Here is a 20,710-nt window from a genome sequence, read left to right as displayed (position 1 = left end):
ACGGCCTATGAGCCCACCTCCCTCCTCCACAGTACTCGGGACCCTGCCGCCCACACGGGAGGCCAGGATGGAGTTTCTGGCCCCTGGCACCTGCCTGAAGCAGCCCTAGCCATGGCAGCCACTGAAGGAGTGGACCATCTCTCTGTGTAATAAAGTGACGTCTCGCCCGTGTCTGGTGGCCTGGCCATGGGTCCCAGCCCTCCCAGGGGTGGGCAGAGTGGGGGACTCTCCCCACCCTGTGCCAGGGGCTACTTGGGCCGATAATCCTGTGCTGATACAGTTCCCCGAGGGATTTCACCAATCCCACGCCCAGCAGGGTCCCAGAAGGGGGAGGGGGAGGAGAAATGGTGGCGCCCACATCCCTAAAACTCCAGTCTGAACGCAGGCCGGCCCTCAGGTCTTCGTGGAGACCTGGCCTCTGCTACTCGCTTATGGCTGCTCCGTCTCTAGCCTGAGACAAGGACTTGCGACCCAGCCGACGGCAGGACAGTTAACACAGCACTGTTTCCCCCGGAATCACAAAGCAACAGCGATCCTACGTCCACAGCCATCTCCCTAGAAGAAACGGGTCCTCTGGGGTGACGCGGGGAGCCGGGTCCAGCAGGGCGCCCTTGTCAGCCTGCAGGGAGCTGACCCCTCCGGGTGCTCTGTGACAGGTGGGCCGGCTTCCTCCGGGGCGGCGTGGAAAACCGCGGAAGCTCACGACCAGGGCCGGGCAGCACTCGCGTGGAGGTTCTAGGAGCCGTCCATTCGCCTGCTGTCCGTGTCTGCTCCTCGCACCTGCCCCCTGCTAAACAAGGCTACGGGAGGTCACGGGGACACCCTAGGCCCCACAGGCCGCACCAGACCAGGGGCTGGGGCGAGGTCAGGCCCCGCGGGGCCCGGCTGCAGAGCGAGCTGGGCGCGACCACCGCCGGGCGCCCGCGGCCCGCGCCCCGGCCGGCCCGGCAGAAAGTGTCACCTCCACGCCCGGGCGCGCACGAGCGCGGGTGCCTAGCAACCGCCCGCCCACCCCCGCCGGCCTCCCTTTTACGACAGCAGGCCTCGTTCGCAGCGACCCGCCGAGGGGCGGGACGGAGGTGTGCGGCGCGCGCCGGCCAATCCGCGCCGCCGCCTTCGGCCCTGCGCTCTCCCATTGGCCGAGAGCTGGGCGGTGCGACGCGGCCGTAAGGCGTGGCCGAGTGTCGTGAGGGAGGCCCGCGGGCCCGCGCGCCGTTGGCCGCGGCCGGGTCCTGGGTGTCATTGGGCGCAGGCGGCGGCCGCGGCGGGAGCGGACGGCGAGCGGCCCGGTGTCCGGCACGGCCATGGCCGGCGCTCTGGTGCGGAAAGCGGCGGACTATGTCCGGAGCAAGGACTTCCGGGACTACCTCATGAGGTGACCGGCCCGGGGGTGGCGGGGTCGCCGTCGCCCGCTCCCAGGACGGCCGGGGGAGGGGAGGCCCGGGGGGGGGGGGGGGGCGCGTCAGAGCCACGCGCGGACCCGTGCGGCCCGGGTGACCGTGGGGGCGCCGGGGAGCGTGCCCGAGCCGGGGTGACCGTGGGCACGCGTGTCCGAGCCGGGGTGACCCTGGGGGCGGGTGTCCGAGCCGGGGTGACCGTGGGGGCGCCGGGGCGCGTGTCTGAGCCGGGGTGACCGTGGGGGCGCCGGGGCGCGTGCCCGAGCCGGGGTGACCGTGGGGACACCTCTCCTGGCCGCGATGACCGTGGGGTCGCCTCTCCTGGCCCGGGTGACCGTGGGGTCGCCTCTCCTGACCCGTGGGGACGCTCCTGGCCCGGGTGACCGTGGGGACGCTCCTGGCCGCGGTGACCGTGGGGTCGTCTCTCCTGGCCGCGGTGACCGTGGGGTCGCCTCTCCTGGCCGCGGTGACCGTGGGGACGCTCCTGGCCGCGGTGACCGTGGGGTCGCCTCTCCTGGCCCGGGTGACCGTGGGGTCGCCTCTCCTGGCCCGGGTGACTATGGGGACTCTCCTGGCCGTGGTCACACCGAGGACTCCTGCACCGGCGAGTGACGCTGGGACCCTCCCCCCGCGGAGTGACAGTGCCGGCGGGGGGTGGTGGTTTCCGGGTGGGGGGTCGCGGTCGCACCGGGCACAGGTGCACTCCTGGGCAGGTGTGTCGGAGGGTGGCGCTGGACGGGCCGGCAGGGGGCGCCCTCGGGCGCGTCACTGCCCCGCAGAGGGGAGCCCACGGCCACGCGGAGCCCACGCGGAGGCTGAGTTGTTCTCGCGGGTGGGTGTTCTGTGCGCTGACGGAGTGAGCCGCCGTCCCGCGGCCCGGCCTCGCGCCGGTTCTGGGGCTGGCTGGGTGTGCAGCCCCTTAGGGAGCGCGCTGTCATCTTACACTGCTGATCAGAGAGCCAGAGAGGGCTCAGGCCAGTGGAGCTCCCCTCCGTGGGCCGCGCCCCTCGTCCCCGCGGCAGGAGCTCCATCGTGAGTGGCAGGGGCCGCCGTGGCCCCGAGCTGGCTCCTGCAGCCACCCCCCGGGGTGCAGTTCCAGCTGTCCGCTGCCCTCAGGGGTAGTTGTAGGTGTTCAAGGGGCAGTGATAAAAGCCGAGGCGGAGTCACAAGGTGTGGCGTGCAGGCACCCTGAATCTAGCGATAAAACAGGACTCAAAAAAGTCCTGAATTTCATTGCAACTTTTTTTTCTTCTAACAGAGAAGTAGGATAAGAAAAAGAACTGTCTGCCTGTGGTACGCTTGGCGGAAGTCTCAGGCCTGCCTTCACAAAGGGATGTCCAAGCTTGCCTGGCACTGGGCCCCAGCAGGGCCACCTGCCTGTGGAAGACCTGGGGCGTGCTCCTGGTCCTGGGGTTGGGTTGTCACGGCTTTGCTATTACGTTAGCTTCTAGCATCCCTCTTACTTACAGTGCGTCTTCCTGGTACTTACACCCTACGCAGGAAGTAGCTCTCTAGCGTAATGAAAGCGGGATCACACCACAGCCTTGTAACATTGTGCTGCTGGCTACCAAAGTCCGTCGTGGGGAGAATTCGCTACGGACATTTTTAAGGAAAGAATTAACTCTCCTTTTCTAAATTTATATTTTCTTCTTCATGGGTTTCCAAGAGTCAGGCTTCCCGCTAGAATACGTGCACGTACCACCTAACTTTTTTCTAGCACTAACGCCACGTAGCTTTAGTTTATGTATTTCTCAAGTATTCCTTTTGAAGGACACTTTAACTCAATGATGCCTGAGAAAGTGGGTGCGAATCCTGCCACACCCGGCACACCAACCCCCGGGGCTGTGGTCGCCTCAGAATGGGTTTCATGGTAGTGCCCTATCTCCTTGAGTTGTCAAGAAAATGAAGTTGGATAAAGGCTGCGCACAATTTGGGAACTGTACATCACTGTACATGTTTGTTGTACCCTCCAGTTTGCAGGCAGTGGTACTTTTTAAAAGTGTGCTGTTATGGAGGGAGTTGAAATCAGAGTTCTATGATTTTCTTACCCAGCGCTGTTCCTGGTGCGAGGCGCTAGCCTGTTGTGTCCCTGCTGCTCCTGGTGACCGTGGATGTCACCCCCGGGCTACGGTCCTCGTCCATTTTGTGCGGCTGTAACACCGCTCTCCAGCGGGGTGTTTTAGAAAGAAGAGGTATTTAGAGTTTTGGAGGCTGAGTGGCTCCACTGGTTTGGCCCTCCCTGTGTCCCTGTGTCGCAGCATGGCAGATGGCAGCGCAGGGCAGGAGTGGCGTGGCGAGAGAGCCAGCAGGAGACCAGGAGACGGACAGCCCGCCCTGGAGGGGCCTGGCCGTCCATGACTCCTCCCAGGCCCCACCCTTACAGGTCGCACCGATTCCCAGTACTGCTACGCTAGGGACAAGCTTCTCGGAAGAGACCTCTGGGGGGCAGCCCAGACGGACCCAGAGCAGCCGCCAAGCAGTGCTGGGGCCGGTCTGACCGCAGCTTCCCCAGAAGGAAGCCTCCCTCCCGGAGCTGGTCAGAGGGAGCGGTTCCGGCTCCTGCCCAGCACCCTGCTTCCTTCGGCGAAGGAGAACATTCCACGGGGCTGCTTCTGCTCGGAGATGGGACCCGAGGACACACTTAGCATCCGCCACCAGCCAGAGAGGTTTCATAGCTACCAAAGAGGTGTTCTACATCAGAGCTATTCTGGAATTGTAAAAACTATTGTAACAATGGAGCTGAGTTGTCTAGCTAAAATTTCTTCTTTTTTAAAGATTTATTTATTTACTTCAATGTCGGAGTTACAGAGAGAGGGAGAGACAGAGATCTTCCATCTGCTGGTTCACTCCCCAGATGGCAGGAATGGCCAGGGCTGAGCTAGGCTGAAGTCTGGAGCTTCATCCAGGTCTCCCACAGGGGTGCAGGGGCCTAAACACTTAGGCCCTTAGCAGGCAGCTGGACAGGAAGTGGAGCAGCCGGGACCCACATGGGATGCTGGCATTGCAGGTGGCGGTTTTACCCACTACGCCACAATGCCTGCCCCTAAAGTTCCTTTTTTTAAAGATTTACTTATTTATTTGAAGGAGTTACAGAGAGAGGGAAAGACACACAATTTTCCATTTGCTGGTTACCTTCCCACATGACTGCAACAGCCATGCCTGGGCCAGGCCGAAGCCAGGAGCCTGGAACTCCATCTGTTCCTCCACCCGCTGTCCCACAGCACTGGCCCTCAGCTAAAAGTGTATTCCACACAGATCATGAACTTCTTTACCTTCTCTTTTTTCTTTTTCTCTTTTTTTTTTCATTGAAGGGAGGGAACATGTGGAACAACCTGCAGTGAGGATTGGAGCTGGGGATTGAACTCAGGCACTCTGATCTGGCTCAGGCGTCCCAGCCGCCAGGCTAAATGCCCGTTCCCCAGAGTATATTTCAAATGTTGACTTTTTTATTGAGAGATCTGTTACCCGGGAGACCTCAGAACCACAGGCAAGCTGTGGACTTGGGTGGTGCTGGTATGGAACCACAGCTGTGAAGACGTTGCTGGGGTAACCCGGGGGTGGGGGTTGGCCCAGTGGGTCGGGCGCTGGCTGGGACGCCGTACTGGAGCAGCTGGGTTGAGCCCTGGTTCCGGCAGATGATGGCTCAAGTAATTGAGTTCCTGTCACCAACACTGGAGATCGAGATTGAGTGTCCTGCTCCTGGCTTGGCCATGGGGCAGCCCCAGCGACTGTAGACATTTGGGGGAGTAAATCCGTGAGTGGGAGCTTTCTCTTTCTGCCTCTCAAAGAATATTTTTTAATTTAAAAAATTTAAAAAGTATAATCACATAAATTCCTAGGAAGTATGATTTTGTTAAATGTAATGATGGTATTGCCAAGGTGATGATTTTGAGTGATGTGTTTGAGGCCTGACCCTCTTGTTCTCTGTCTGTCTGTCTGTCTCTCTCTTTTTAAGATTTATTTATTCGAAAGAGTTACACAGAGAGAAGGAGAGGCAGAGAGAGAGAGAGGTCTTCTCACTCTCTAATTGACTGCAATGGTAGGAGCTGGGCCAGACTGAAGCCAGGAGCCAGACATTTCTTCTGGGTCTCCCATGTGGGTGCAGGGACCTAAGCACTTGGGCCATCCTGCACTGCTATCCCAGGCCACAGCAGAGCTGGATCAGAAGTGGAGCAGCCGGGAGTCAAACCGGCACCACGTGGGATGCTGGCACTGCAGGGGCAACTTCACCTGCTGCGCCACAGCAAGTTCTCTCTTTGTGAGCCTGGACAAATTCCTTAGCTTCTGTGCTTTGGTAGTTGATTAATGACATAGCATGATGCCCAAAAAGGCAAAGCAACAGATTGAAGGGGAGAGACAGGGAGCTTCCCTCTACAGGTTCACTCCCCAAAGGGCCTCAGCAGCCAGGGCTGGGTCAAAACCAGGAGCCAGTACTGTGCTGGTGCCCCATGTGCACAGCAGGGGCCTCAGCACTTGGACCGTCTTCCACTACCTTCCGGGCACATAAACGGAAGCAGGATCAATCGTGGCGCCGAACTGACTCAAACCGCCACGCCAGCATGGGACGCCAGAGCCACAGGGCAGCCTAACCTGCTGGGCCGTGCCTGATTTATCGTCAGAAGCATTGCACGTTCAATATCCTGATTCCTGATGCTTTCTTTTTTAATTTTTTTCTTAAAAATTTATTCTATTTGAAAGAGTTACACAGAGAGAGGAAGAGACAGAGAGAGAGAGATCTTCTATCTACTGGTTTACTCCCCAAATGGCCACAATAGCCAGGGCTGGACCAGGCCAAAGCCAGGAGTCAGGAGCTTGTTCCAGATCTCCCTCATGGATGCAGGGGCCCAAGCACTGGGCCATCTTCTGCTGCCTTCCCAGGCGCATTAGCAGGGAGCTGGGTTGGAAGTGGAGCATCCAGGTCTCAAACCGGCGCCCATATGGGATGCTGGCTTCACTGGCGGCAGCTTTACCTACTATACCACGATGCTGACCCTGTTTTTTAAGGTTTATATTTATTTGTTTGAAAGGTAGAGACAGAGAGATCTTCCATCTCTTGTTCAGTCCCCAGATGGCTACAATGGCCTGGACTGGGTCAGGTTGAAGCCAGGACCTGAAACCCAATATGGCTCTCCTGTGTGGGTGTCGGGTGTCCCAGCACTTGAGCCATCACCTGCTGCCTCCCAGGGTGCACGTGAACAAGAGGCTGGACACACATCCAGGCATCTGATCTGTGATGCGGTGGCCCAAGTGGCATCTCAGCTGCTACAGCAAATGCCCACCCTCTTCTAGGTTTCTGATTAAGAAGAATAAATCAGAATGAGCAAATACGGTTTGAGGCAGGACATATATTTTAATGATGGAGTCAGTCGGAATCTTCAGATTTATTCTGGGGATTTACTCCCTGTATTTTAAAGTTTGTGAGGTGAATGCATTCACACACGTGTACACACATGTGTACACACACACGTATTTGGGTATCTGAGTGTGTGCACAGCATGTTTTCTTGGGTAGAACCTGAATCACGCAGTGGTTTAAAAATCACTAGTCGCATATGCTTTCAAATCCGGGGTCATTGTGATGTTTATAGTGAATATTCATAAAGCATTCTAATTTTAACCTTTGGGTTCCAAGGAGCGCTTTAAGAATTTATACTTACTAACCAGTGAGAGGTTACAGTAAAATGAGAGGGACTCTGTCCCAGCGCTGTGGAATGTTGGCGTCGGAACAGACCTTGGGGATCAGGTAGTCCAGCGCTTCGGCTGCCCATGAGCAGACTGGTGTCTGGACCAAGCAGGAAACTTGAGAACCTCTGGACACCAAACTTGTGAAACCAAACAGAAAAGTTAATTCAGAGGCGGTTCAGAAAGGATGTGAGGTTTTGGAGACTCTGCGCACCTTTTGTCTCGGATACGTGTCCACATGTCCGTGCTCTGTTTCCACACCTGCCTGTGGCCCCTGCGGTGTTGGGGCCAGAGTGGCCGCGAGAGTCTCCTGCACACACTGTGCCTGCTTACGGACAGCTGCCTACTGTCAGTCTAGCGCTGACCAGCCTAATACAGCGGAACGGCATACGTTCTAATGACTGAAACCCCTTCATCTCAACTCCAACTGGGAAGTCAGATAAAACTCAGACTAACAAAATGCAGGTGACCATTTCAGCAAACTATAGAATTATAAATCTAGAATTTCTCAGTCTTGCCTCACCTAATTTTATTTCTTTTAATTTTTTTGAAGATTTATTTATTTATTTGAAAGAGCTACAGAGAGAGAAGGAGAGGCAGAGAGAGAGAGAGGTCTTCTCTCAACTGGTTCACTCCCCAGTTGGCTGCAACGGCTGGAGCTGTGCCAATCTGAAGCCAGAAACTAGGAGCTTCCTCCGGGTCTCCCACGCGGGTGCAGGGGCCCAAGGACTTGGGCCATCTTCCACTGCTTTCCCAGGCCATAGCAGAGAGCTGGATCAGAAGTGGAACAGCCAGGACTCAAACTGGTGCCCATATGGGGTGCTGGCACTGCAGGTGGTGGCTTAACCCGCTATGCCACAGTGCCGGCCCCTCACCTCATTTTAAATAGTGTTATAAATAGACTGCTGGGCTGTCAGTTGGGTACTTTAAGTACTTTAAAGTAAGTCATAAATTACTTAAATGCTCTCACTGCTTCCACAGAACCCTAGCAATTACTGTCACTCATCTTAGGAAGAGAAGCTGAGGTCGGCAGCACCCAGCAGACATTGTGAAAAGAAAAATGGGCTTAGGAGAAGCCTTGAGCCAGCCGATCTCTGCTCTGGCCTTAGAGAAAAGCCGGTTTGTTCAGGGCGGTGCTCCTCCTCCATCACCTGCTTCCTCAGACACAGGGCGCACTGGACCAGAGGGGGAGTGCTTGTGTTTCCCAGTGCTCACCGTGAACAGGAGGGGTAAACACATGCATGCCATTTGTGCCGCCATAAACACTAAAAGTGTTCTAAAAGAAGCCAGGGATGCGCTTTAAAGGGAGGGAAAATGGGAAAACATAAAATCTCATTTAAAACCACAAAGACATGGGGTAGGCATTGTGGTGCAGCAGTTAAGCTTCTCTCTCTCTCTCCCCTCCTCCCTCTCTATTGCTCTGCTTTCAAATAAATAAAAATAAGTAAAACCACACAGACAGAAAAAGAATGAAAGAAATAGGGGCCGGCACCGTGGCTTAACAGGCTAATCCTCTGCCTTGCGGCGCCAGCACACCGGGTTCTAGTCCCGGTTGGGGCACCGAATTCTATCCCGGTTGCCCCTCTTCCAGGCCAGCTCTCTGCCGTGGGCAGGGAAGGCAGTGGAGGATGGCCCAAGTCCTTGGGCCCTGCACCCACATGGGAGACCAAGAGAAGCACCTGGCTCCTGGCTTCGGATCAGCGCGGTGCGCCGGCCGCAGCGGCCATTGGAGGGTGAACCAACGGCAAAAAGGAAGACCTTTCTCTCTGTCTCTCTCTCTCTCTCACTATCCACTCTACCTGTCAAAAAAAAGAAAGAAAGAAATAGGAACAAGGAACAAGGGCAGTGAATAGAAAATGGTAGCACGCGTGATAGCTCTAAATCCAACTATAGAAATCATTTTGAATGTCGCTGGACTAAATGCACCAATCAAAAGACAGAGATTGTCAAAGTGCATGAGAAAGCCAGACCCAATATATGTTGTCTGTAAGACATCTAGATTAACAGTAAATGGGTGGGGCTAGATGCTTGGCCTAGTGGTTAAGACATGTCTGGGACAGCTGCGTTCCATACCAGTGCCTGGTTCAAGTCCCAGCTCTGCTTTTGATTTCTGCTCCTGTTAGTGCTCACTGTATGAGACAGCAGGCGGTGGCTCAAAAAGCTGGGTCCCTGCCACTCATGGGGGAGACCTGAAATGAGCTTCCAGCTCCTAGCCACGGCCTGACCCGGACCTGGTGCTGGGAACGCTGGAGAGTGAACCAGTCAGTAGATGGGAGCTCTTCCCCTCTCTCTGCTTCTCAGATCAGTAAGATAAATGTTAGAAGGTTTCTTAAGGGCCAGGCCAGCATTGTGGCGCTGGAGGTTAAGCCACCTTGTGCAGTGGTGGCATCCTGTATTGGAGTGTCGGTTCGCATCCTGGCTGTTCCGCTTCAAATCCAGTTTCCTGCTCATGTGCCTATAAGGCAGTGAACAATGACCTAAATATGTGGACCCCTCCTACCCATGTGGGAGACCTGGGTGGAATTCCAGACTTTGACTTCAGCCTGGCTTTAGCAGCCATCTGGGGAAGTAGGACCAGCAGATGGAAGATCTTTTCGTTCTGTTTCCCCTGTCCCTGTCATCTGCCTTTCAGTAAATAAATCTTTTTGAAAAGTTGATTAAACAGGTGGAACAAGATACACCGTGCTAACACTAATCAAGAAAGCAAAGGTGGCTTTAGTAATTTCAGACAGAGCAAACTCAGAACAGGGAAAGTTAACAGGGTTAAAAGGGGCGTTCCATAAGGACAGGTTAATTCCCCAGGACGATGTGTGTGATAGTTAGTTTTGGGTCAGTTGGACTGGGTTTCTGGGTTTGTCTACCAGGGCGTTTCCAGAAAATGTCAGCATTGGAAACAGACAAGAGGACCTGCCCTTACCAGAGTGGGTGGGGTCATCTTGTCTGTTGAGGGCCTAACCACAGAGGTGGAGGGAGGGCCACCTCTTCCAGAGCGGGAACATTCATCTTTTCTGCCCTCTCTCAGCTCAGAATTCCAAGTTCATGGTGTTTGGACTCTGGGGTTTATAATGGCAGACCTTTGGCCTCAGGCTGGATCGCAGCACTGGCCTCTCTTTCCCCAGCGTGTCACGGGGCTCCTTGGCCCCCATCATCCCATGGACTTCTTGTGTTTGTGTACAAACCCCAGGGCAGGCACTGGGCACGGCAGGGAAGACACCGCTTGTGTGCTCGGCGCCTGGGTGGCTGTGCCTGGGTTCCAGTGCTGGCTCTGCTCCAATTCCAGCCCCTGCCAATGTGCACCTGGGAGGCAGCAGGTGATGGTTCGAGGCTGGGGGCCCTGTCACCCCTGTGGGAGATGTGGATTGAGTCCTGGCCTCCTGACGTTGGCAGTGTAAACCAGTGGATGGAAGATAGGTCAATCGATATCTGTCTCCCTCTCTCTTTCCACTTTATATAAAAGTAAATAAATACATAAAGAGACTCAGCAGGAAGCAAAGCTGTTGGAACACAGTTGAGCTCAACATCATCCTCAGTCAGTGAATAAAATATTTCTCTCTAGTCTGTTCCCCCAACAAGGGGAGGCGATACATTCTTCTCAAGTGACACGTTCACCAAGGCATGCTGTATGCTTGGCCATAGCACACACATGTCTGCTTCTAAACCACGTGGAATTAAACTTGAAGCCAGCAACAGAGAGAGAGCTAGAAACCTCCAACTACTTGGGACTGAAACTTGTAAGGCCTGGTGTTGTGGCGCAGCAAGTTGAGAGCTCTGGTCAAGTCCCGGCTGCTCCGCTTCCCATCCAGCTCCCTGCTGATGTGCCTGGGAGAGTGGAGGAGTGCGTGGGCTGCTGCCCTCCATGTGGGGGGCTTCGCTGAAGCTCCTGGCTGGTGGCTCTGCCTGGCCCAGTCCCAGCTGTCGTGGCCATTTGCGGAGTGAACCAGTGGATGGAAGATCTCTTTCTCCGTTTTCCTTCTCTCTGTAACTCTGCTTTTCAAATAAATAAATCCTTAAACATTCAACACAAATTTGTTTCTAAACAATACTGTATCAAAGAAGAAATCTTAAAAGAAATATCAAAATAGATTGAGTTAAATGAAAATGAAAGCATAGCTTATCAAAATTGGTTCAGGTACAGTGAAAGTAGTACCGAATGCTCGCTTTAAGGAAGACTTGAGGTCAATCACCCAGCTCCCGCTTTAGGAAACTGAAAAAGGAGGAGCAAACGAAACCTGAAGGAAGCAGAAGAAAAGAAACCTAAAACCCCTCTACTGGCCTGTTTCTCTAGAGCCACTCCCGTGATCAGTCCCTGTGTGGGTGTCTGTCTGAGTGTGGCTCTCTGCTGCCGGTTCTGTTTCTCTGGGGACGTAAATCTAAAACCTGAAACTCCCAGGGACAGTAGAGGAGAAAGGTCCAAATCCTGCCGGATTTGACAGTTGCTTGTTTCAGATCAAATCCAGAAACAGGGTCCATGAAAGACAGAATTGAGCAGCTGAATTTAATTAAAAGTAAAAATTCAGCTTCATTAAAGATGCTAGAATATGAATGAAGAGACCAGCCACGGACGGGAGAAAATACTCAGAAAAGACATACTCGTAAAGGACTGCTGCCCAAAATATACAATGCGCTAAACCACGTGCAGACAAAATCCAACACCACAGCTATAACAGCTCCACCTGGAATTGCCAGACTTGAATGCCAACAAGATGTGCCTCACGGGGTGGCCAGATGAGCCGTGGTCGTCAGACAGTGAGCTGTCACTCATTGTGGAAGTGCATGGAGGAACCATCAGCGCATATTCCTAAGTGACCACCCATGTGACCTTTGGGAAACGCAGAGTTAGGACAGCCGTGGTGCTGGAGGGCAGGGGAGGGGCAGGTGAGGCCAGGAGCAGGTGAAGCGCAGAGGGCCTGCACGACGCGTGTGTGTCCCTACGTCCTCCAAACCCTGGAGTGCCCAGCACTGAGAGTGGACTCTGGGTTCTAGAAGGTACCCCAGAAAGTTCCTAAGAATGGAATTAAAACATTTATTTTGGTGCCATATTTTTTGAAATCCTTGCTTAGTTTTCGTAATATACATTTTTGTGAATGTTTTGTAGACCCTCATATACTTGATTTCAATTTTTGTATACCAAGATAAATTTATTTTTTAAAATGTATATTTTTATTTTCATCCACTTGGAAGAGTGACAGAGATCCTCCATCAGTTGCTTAATCCCCCAAATGCCCACAGAAGCCAGGGCAGCGCCTGATTGAACTCAGGATCCCTGGACTCCATCTGGATCTCCCCCATGAGTGACAGGGCACGAGCACTGAGCCGTCCTCCCTGCCTCCCAGGACGCATCAGCAGGAGGCCGGATCAGAAGCGGAGCAGCCAGCACTCCAGTGTGGGTGCCTGGCATCAGAAGTGACGGCGCACGTAACCCACGGGGCCACACTCCCATGCCCAAACGTGTTCTTTAAGTGCATTTTCCATGAACTTTTTGAAGTCCCTTTGTATTGTCTAACAGGGCCAGGTCCCTGTCCCTCTGTCACAGACACCGTGGCCAGTGTGTACCTGCTGTGAAGTATAGTTTATTTACACGGGCTCTGTCTGTGGTTTTAGGTATTTCATAGTGTAAGGAGAACCTGTCTCATACACACGTGTAGTTTCCACGTGATAAACTACAATCTGTGACTTTTAAAACGATCAGCAGATATTTGGAATTGGGTGCATTTCTAAAGGATTCTATTTTATTTCTTTAACTCAGTTGCCAAGTTTTGGAAGTTTGCCTTAAGAGAAAAGTTAATCTATATCCTGGCAAAGAAATTACCATTTCAGAAATAAAAATAACTCATTCATTTTGATGTGTTTTGAATGATATCAAGTTTAATATTCAGGAAACAGTATTGGAATGTTTTGCAATTCATTCACTTAACAAATAGCTTTTGAATGCCTTCCAGCTGGCCGGCACTTTGGATGATTCTGGTGTTAATGTGTCAGTGAGCAGTACAGAGCTCCTTGGACTGGGATTCTGTGCAGGATGCTTCTCTCCATCATGTCGTACTCAGGGAACTATTCCCTGTAGGGCTGAGCCGGCCGCCGGCAGAGCCTCAAGCCACAGCTGGCCACTGAGCACTTGACCTGTGGCTTGTCCACGCCGAGGTGTGCTCCAAGAATAGAACACCCACTGGATCTCCAGGAGTCGGTGCTTTTAAAAATATAATCAATTTTATTGATTGTACTTTCAAATTAAATATTTTTGATATATTAGAATAAGTCACTAATGAAACTAATTTCCGTCTATTTCCGCTTTCTTTAATATGACTTTTAGACATTTTAAGGTCACACATGTGACTTGTGTTGTGTTGCTCTCCGACAACTCTGCCGTAAAGGGGAAGCCTTTCCCATAAAAATTAAGACTGAACTGCGCTAGGCCCAGTTGTTGGAGACATCCCAGGACTTGTCGGAAGCGACAGGAAGAATGTGTGTGTTGTGGCCGCTGTAGTCCTGTCCCTGAAACCTGCATGCCGGTGTGCGGCAGCAGTGACCTCCTGGGACCCAACCCTTTGCAAGCATCTGACCTTTTATTTATTTGTTTTTCATGTCTCCCCTGTCTGCAACTCCGTGACTCCTCACAAAACAGCACGGTAAGAAAATCCTTTCTCTGCAGACTTTCGCATGAACGAGGTGTGGTCTCCAGCTGTCGTGTCCTTTGCTTGGAAAACCCTCCCTGACGTCCTGGCCTCAGCTGAGGGGCAGGTGCTCCCCTGTGGGCCTCATGGGCTTCTGGGAGGACCACTGTCTGGGCTGCTTCCCTACTCCCGCCTTTAGAAAGGAGCCCCTAAGGGCCGGCACTGTGGCGCGGCAGGTCACGCCACCTCTGGCGATGCCAGCACGCCGTCTGAGTCCTGGCTGCTCTGCTTCCTGCACATGTGCCTGGGAAGGTGCGGGTGACAGCCCGAGTTCCTGCTGCCCCGTGGGAGGTCAGGGAGGCTTCTGGCTTCAGCCGGGCCCAGACCTGGCTGTTAACAGCACTTGGGGAGGGAACCAGTGGGCGGAGGACGTCTTTGTTTCTCACCCTCACTCTCTCTCTTTCTGTTACTCTGCCTTTCAAATAAATAAACCTTATAAAATGTAAGAAAGAAGGGGAGGGAAGGAGGGAGGGACGAGCCCCTCGTGGCTTTGTTGGGAATAAAGTCCTAGAGCTGGAGCCTGGCAGCTGGTGTGAGGAGAAGGTGGGGGCGAGGGTGAGGCCGTCCGTTCCTGCAGGGTGAGCTCGGTTCTGGGCTTGGGTTCCAGAGGAGCTAGGTTGTGGCGCTGCTCGTTCCTGCCGGGGTTCCTTTAGCCACGGTTAGTCAGAGTGGAGTAAAGCGTTCTCCACTTAGTGCCGTCACTTAGCAGAAGCCCCAGGGCTGCTGAGGTTCATGTCCGTGCTGTCCTGCGTTGCCAGTCAGTCCCAGCTGTGAGAGAAGGCACGTTTGTCCTGGTGGCCGGTGACCCCCTCTTAGAATAACTCTCCAGGCTCGGTTCCAGCCCCCAGAGGCTCCACGTGACAGAGTAGGCATCAGTTCCACCGTGCATTGCACAGCAGTGGAAAAGGAGATGAGAACAGACAAGGGGGGAAGGCCAGAGAGGATGAGCACTGTGGAGGGAGAGTCGGGAAGTGGGGCGACAGCCAGGGCGGGAGGGAAAGGTGGAGGCCGGGCGGGGGCGGGGACGCTCCCTCCAGAGGCCTCACCCAGACACCAGCAGTGGAGCTGCAGTGAGTATTTTCCAGGACTCCAGTCTAAACTCAAGAGGGCCAGGCAGCCAGCTCGGAACCTCAGATTCTTCATCAACTCTGCCTGATTTACAGGTTAACACCCTGAAGGGCCATGCCGGCCATACTTGACGTTTTGTGGTGTTAACCTGGGCCTGCAAGTGACCACTGCAGCACACTCCTGCGCCATGCCAGATGCCATTCTTATTGGTTTTTCTTGTATTTCCCTTGGTTTTCACTTCGCGGGGAGTTTTGGGTTTGAATATCCCCTAGTCAGTAACAGAGAAGCAAGGTCTAGGGTGTGTTCTACAGTCTGAATTTATCTTCAGCCATGTAGGTGGAAGTCAGATGGGGACCGTTTTCACTATTTAGTGTCCTGATAACTGAAAGAGGACTTTAGTGACAATGTGTAGTTTCTTTCACATTTTAAAATATTATTTTGCCGGCGCTGTGGCTCAACAGGCTAATCCGCCTTGCGGCACCGGCACACCGGGTTCTAGTCCCGGTCGGGGCGCCGAATTCTATCCCGGCTGCCCTTCTTCCAGGCCAGCTCTCTGCTGTGGCCCGGGAGTGCAGTGGAGGATGGCCCAAGTGCTTGGGCCCTGCACCCCATGGGAGACCAGGAGAAACACCTGGCTCCTGGCTTCGGATCAGCACGATGCGCCGGCCGCAGCGCGCTAGCCGCGATGGCCATTGGAGGGTGAACCAACGGCAAAAAGGAAGACCTTTCTCTGTCTCTCTCTCTCTCACTATCCACTCTGCCTGACAAAAAAAAAAAAAAATTTTTTTTTTTAATTTCTATGTTAATAAAAAAAATGTAATGGACAAAAGCCATTGGCCTTATTTCAGCCTCAGAAGTTGAACTGGGTGTAACTGCTTTAAAATGGAGTTTAATTCTGGTAACCTTGGGTGACTCTTGTTATAAGTGGAAAAGTGCTGGCTTGTTTCTTTAGGTTTTTGCTATCCAAAAGTATTTTTCCAATCTTATTTTCTTAGTGCCTGGTATCCTGGTTCTGTGATCTTAGTGTAGCTCTCTTGGTTGAAAAGCAATTTCTTCCCCTACTAAGTTTGTTTCTTCAGAAAAAGTACCAATTTAGGGTCTGTATTTTAAGAGTTATTAATAACTAATGAAAAGCTGAAAAGGGAAGCTTTGATAGATTTAAACATTATACTATGGAGAATACTTTTTTTTTTTTTTTTTTTTGACAGAGTTATAGACAGTGAGAAAGAGACAGAGAGAAAGGTCTTCCTTCCGTTGGTTCACTCCCCAAATGGCCGCTACAGCTGGAGCTGTGTCGATCCGAATGATCCGAAGCCAGGAGCCAGGTGCTTCTCCTGGGCTCCCATGGGGTGCAGGGCCCAAGCACCTGGGCCATCCTCCACTGCACTCCCGGGCCACAACAGAGAGCTGGACTGGAAGAATGAATGTGAAGAAGCTAATCTCATTTTTAAATTCTCTAGATGGGACAATCAGCGATTACTTAGTCATCATCTGGAAACTAATAAGGACCTTGGGAAGTGGCGCAGTCTTTTCTAGCATAAGAATTGCTGATTAAATGAAAACACACAGCAGTAAGAGTTCCAGTCACCACATGTGAATTAACCCGTGAACCCGTGAGGTCCAGGTGGGAAGCTGCTGTCAGTGTTCACGTGCAGTCTGTCTCACGTTGTAGTATAGGGCAGCGGCAGCCTGTCCTAGCTCTGCCTTGACTTGTTCTCTCCCTTCTCCCCTCCTCTCGTCTTGTGCAGCACTTCTGGGGTCCAGTAGCCAACTGGGGTCTTCCCATTGCCGCCATCAACGACATGAAGAAGTCTCCGGAGATCATCAGCGGGCGCATGACGTTTGGTAAGGGGCAGAGCTGGTAGTTGGGAGCACTCAGACACTGTGTGTCCATAGCAGCAGGGGTGCAGTCACCTAAGGACCGAGACGGCACAGCAGGGGTGACCTGGCTACAGTAGGGAGAAAGAGCGCCTCTGAACATCTGCCGGGGAACCTCGACTTCCCATTGCCTTTCAGAGCGCGTAAACCCCGCTGAAGAGCATGGCATCCTGGTCATTCCATGGCCAGCCTCAGGAGTTGTGTGGGAAAGTGCCAGAATCCTTACTGAAACCCGGAGCTGAGCAGGAGCGCTGTGAAGGGAGCCAAGCGGTTCTCTCAGAAAGTGGAGCGTTCAGAACTCCAGGGGCAGGAAGGTGGCTGGGACTGATTTCAACCTCCTCTTGCGAGCAAGCGTGTTCCTAAAATGTCCGAGGAACAAGTCACACGGGTGGCTGGTAGTACAATGAAGCGCTTTACGAGCTTCCCACTATGGCGGCATTTACGCAGTAACTCTGAGCAGGAGTTTGGGGTACTCGGGTCAGCTCCGTGTGTTGGAAGTGACTGACTCCTTGCTTTCCTTTGTGGCAGCCCTCTGTTGCTACTCTCTGACCTTCATGAGATTTGCCTACAAGGTGCAGCCTCGAAACTGGCTCCTGTTTGCCTGCCACGCAACCAACGAGGTGGCCCAGCTCATTCAGGGCGGACGGCTCATCAGACACGAGTGAGCACCAGCGACAGGGGCTGGGGACAGGAGACCAAGGCTTGTCCAAGAGAGCTGGGGCCTGGGAGTGAGTGAGTGTGTGTGAGTGTGCTACAGCAGAGGGGTGGGGGCCTGGGAGTGAGTGAGTGTGTGTGAGTGTGCTACAGCAGAGGGGTGGGGGCCTGGGAGTGAGTGAGTGTGTGTGAGTGTGCTACAGCAGAGGGGTGGGGGCGTGGGAGTGAGTGAGTGTGTGTGAGTGTGCTACAGCAGAGGGGTGGGGGCGTGGGGGCCGGGGTGTGAGTGTGTGAGTGTGCTACAGCAGAGGGGTGGGGGGCGTGGGTGTGAGTGTGTGAGTGTGCTACAGCAGAGGGGTGGGGGCGTGGGGGCCGGGGTGTGAGCGTGTGAGTGTGCTACAGCAGAGGGGTGGGGGCGTGGGGGCCGGGGTGTGAGTGTGTGAGTGTGCTACAGCAGTGGAGCAGGGGGCATGGGTGTGAGCGTGTGAGTGTGCTACAGCAGAGGGGTGGGGGCGTGGGAGTGAGTGAGTGTGTGTGAGTGTGCTACAGCAGAGGGGTGGGGGCGTGGGAGTGAGTGAGTGTGTGTGAGTGTGCTACAGCAGAGGGGTGGGGGCGTGGGGGCCGGGGTGTGAGTGTGTGAGTGTGCTACAGCAGAGGGGTGGGGGCGTGGGTGTGAGTGTGTGAGTGTGCTACAGCAGAGGGGTGGGGGCGTGGGGGCCGGGGTGTGAGCGTGTGAGTGTGCTACAGCAGAGGGGTGGGGGCGTGGGGGCCGGGGTGTGAGTGTGTGAGTGTGCTACAGCAGAGGGGTGGGGGCGTGGGTGTGAGCGTGTGAGTGTGAGTGTGCTACAGCAGAGGGGTGGGGGCGTGGGGGCCGGGGTGTGAGTGTGTGAGTGTGCTACAGCAGAGGGGTGGGGGCCTGGGAGTGAGTGAGTGTGTGTGAGTGTGCTACAGCAGAGGGGTGGGGGCGTGGGGGCCGGGGTGTGAGTGTGTGAGTGTGCTACAGCAGAGGGGTGGGGGCGTGGGGGCCGGGGTGTGAGTGTGTGAGTGTGCTACAGCAGAGGGGTGGGGGCATGGGGGCCGGGGTGTGAGCGTGTGAGTGTGCTACAGCAGAGCGGTGGGGGGGCCTGGGTGTGAGTGTGCTACAGCAGTGGAGCGGGGGGCATGGGTGTGAGCGTGTGAGTGTGCTACAGCAGAGGGGTGGGGGCCGGGGTGTGAGTGTGTGAGTGTGCTACAGCAGTGGGGCAGGGGGCATGGGTGTGAGTGTGAGTGTGCTACAGCAGAGGGGTGGGGGCCGGGGTGTGAGTGTGCTACAGCAGAGGGGTGGGGGCCGGGGTGTGAGTGTGTGAGTGTGCTACAGCAGAGGGGTGGGGGCCGGGGTGTGAGTGTGTGAGTGTGCTACAGCAGTGGGGCAGGGGGCATGGGTGTGAGCGTGGGAGTGTGCTACAGCAGTGGAGCGGGGGGCATGGGTGTGAGCGTGTGAGTGTGCTACAGCAGTAGAGCAGGGGTACCTGGGTGTGAGTGTGAGTGTGCTACAGCAGAGGGGTGGGGGCCGGTGTGTGAGTGTGCTACAGCAGTGGGGCAGGGGGCATGGGTGTGAGCGTGGGAGTGTGCTACAGCAGTGGGGCAGGGGTGTGAGTGAGTGTGCTACAGCAGTGGGGCAGGGGGCATGGGTGTGAGCGTGGGAGTGTGCTACAGCAGTGGGGCAGGGGTGTGAGTGAGTGTGCTACAGCAGTGGGGCAGGGGGCATGGGTGTGAGTGAGTGTGCTACAGCAGTGGGGCAGGGGGCATGGGTGTGAGCGTGGGAGTGTGCTACAGCAGTAGGGCAGGGGTACCTGGGTGTGAGCGTGTGAGTGTGCTACAGCAGTGGGGCAGGGGGCATGGGTGTGAGTGAGTGTGCTACAGCAGTGGGGCAGGGGGGTGAGTGAGTGTGCTACAGCAGTGGGGCAGGGGTGTGAGCGTGTGAGTGTGCTACAGCAGTGGGGAGGGGGGCATGAGTGTGAGTGTGCTACAGCAGTGGGGCATGGGTGTGAGTGAGTGTGCTACAGCAGTGGGGCAGGGGTACCTGGGTGTGAGCATGGGAGTGTGCTACAGCAGTGGGGCAGGGGGCATGGGTGTGAGTGAGTGTGCTACAGCAGTGGGGCGGGGGGCATGGGTGTGAGCATGTGAGTGTGCTACAGCAGTAGGGCAGGGGTACCTGGGTGTGAGCGTGTGAGTGTGCTACAGCAGTGGGGCAGGGGGCATGGGTGTGAGCGTGTGAGTGTGCTACAGCAGTGGGGCGGGGGGCATGAGTGTGAGTGTGCTACAGCAGTGGGGCGTGGGTGTGAGTGTGAGTGTGCTACAGCAGTGGGGCGTGGGTGTGCTACAACAGAGAGAGCAGTGGGGCGGGCCAGGAGCACTAACATGCAGTCGGGCGGACTGTGTTTATCAGCCTCCACGCTGAGGCCGACGGCCTCTGAAGACCTGTGAGCGTCGTCCGGAGCCTTAGCGGCCGAGGAGAAGCTGCTTCTCACTGCCTTCTCCTCTGCCGCCCTCCAGGATGACTAAGAAGGCGTCTGCGTAGGACGCCGCGCAGCCCCTCCGTGGGGACGGCATCGCCAGCTGCAGCTGCTGAGTCACAGGTTCTGCCCCGCGGTCCTGCGAGGAGCTGTGTGGATGTTATTTTTTCCGACGTCCGTGTATTTTTATAGAACAGCTGAGGGGGCAGAACCCCCTCTGCCGCCTTACGAGTCCTGAATGGTTTCCTTCTCTTCATGCAGAGTAGCTCAAATGTGCAATTAATCTGGCAATTTCCAATGACAGCTTTGTTTGCAATAAAAATATAGTTATCATCTATTTGAAGTCACTTAGTGAAAACTGAAGGGAACAGTCTTTGCAGTGTAGTCAGGTGCTCGGAACTCTCGCCTCTTCACAGTGACCGCAGGACCGCCAGTAGCTGGCCGCACGGCCAGAGCGTATTCCAGCTCCTGGACGTGCCTGTGCCTGTCCACGCAGTGTGTGTTGGGATGCTGCACTGAATGCCAATAAATGATCTGAACATTTGCTAAACGCGTGTGAGTACCTCACTACACAGTGTCTTCATGAAACACAGAACCGCGTGTCTGACCGACACGTGCAGCGCGTGTGAGTACCTCACTACACAGTGTCTTCATGAAACACAGAACCGCGTGTCTGACCGACACGTGCAGCGCGTGTGAGTACCTCACTACACAGTGTCTTCATGAAACACAGAACCGCGTGTCTGACCGACACGTGCAGCGCGTGTGAGTACCTCACTACACAGTGTCTTCATGAAACACAGAACCGCGTGTCTGACCGACACATGCAGGTGAAGCTCCGAGCGGCAGCAGGAAGTGCAGCGCTG

The 20,710-nt window shown here is 54.8% G+C and overlaps 1 protein-coding gene across 1 annotated transcript; it reads left to right on the top strand.

The window, feature by feature from the left end:
• Positions 1-1,215: 1,215 nt before the first annotated feature.
• Positions 1,216-20,394, top strand: MPC1 (mitochondrial pyruvate carrier 1). Its single transcript, XM_062187026.1, has 5 exons — positions 1,216-1,375; positions 5,829-5,832; positions 16,566-16,662; positions 17,224-17,356; positions 19,885-20,394. The coding sequence occupies exons 1-5, from the start codon at positions 1,305-1,307 to the stop codon at positions 19,907-19,909; spliced, it is 330 nt and encodes a 109-aa protein (XP_062043010.1). The 5' UTR covers positions 1,216-1,304; the 3' UTR covers positions 19,910-20,394.
• The last annotated feature ends 316 nt before the right edge of the window (positions 20,395-20,710 follow it).

Source organism: Lepus europaeus, chromosome 3, assembly GCF_033115175.1.
Source record: "Lepus europaeus isolate LE1 chromosome 3, mLepTim1.pri, whole genome shotgun sequence".
In the NCBI taxonomy this organism is placed as follows: Eukaryota; Metazoa; Chordata; class Mammalia; order Lagomorpha; family Leporidae; genus Lepus; species Lepus europaeus.
Note: the sequence above shows the minus strand (reverse complement) of the source record. Positions and strands in the feature narration are given on the sequence as shown.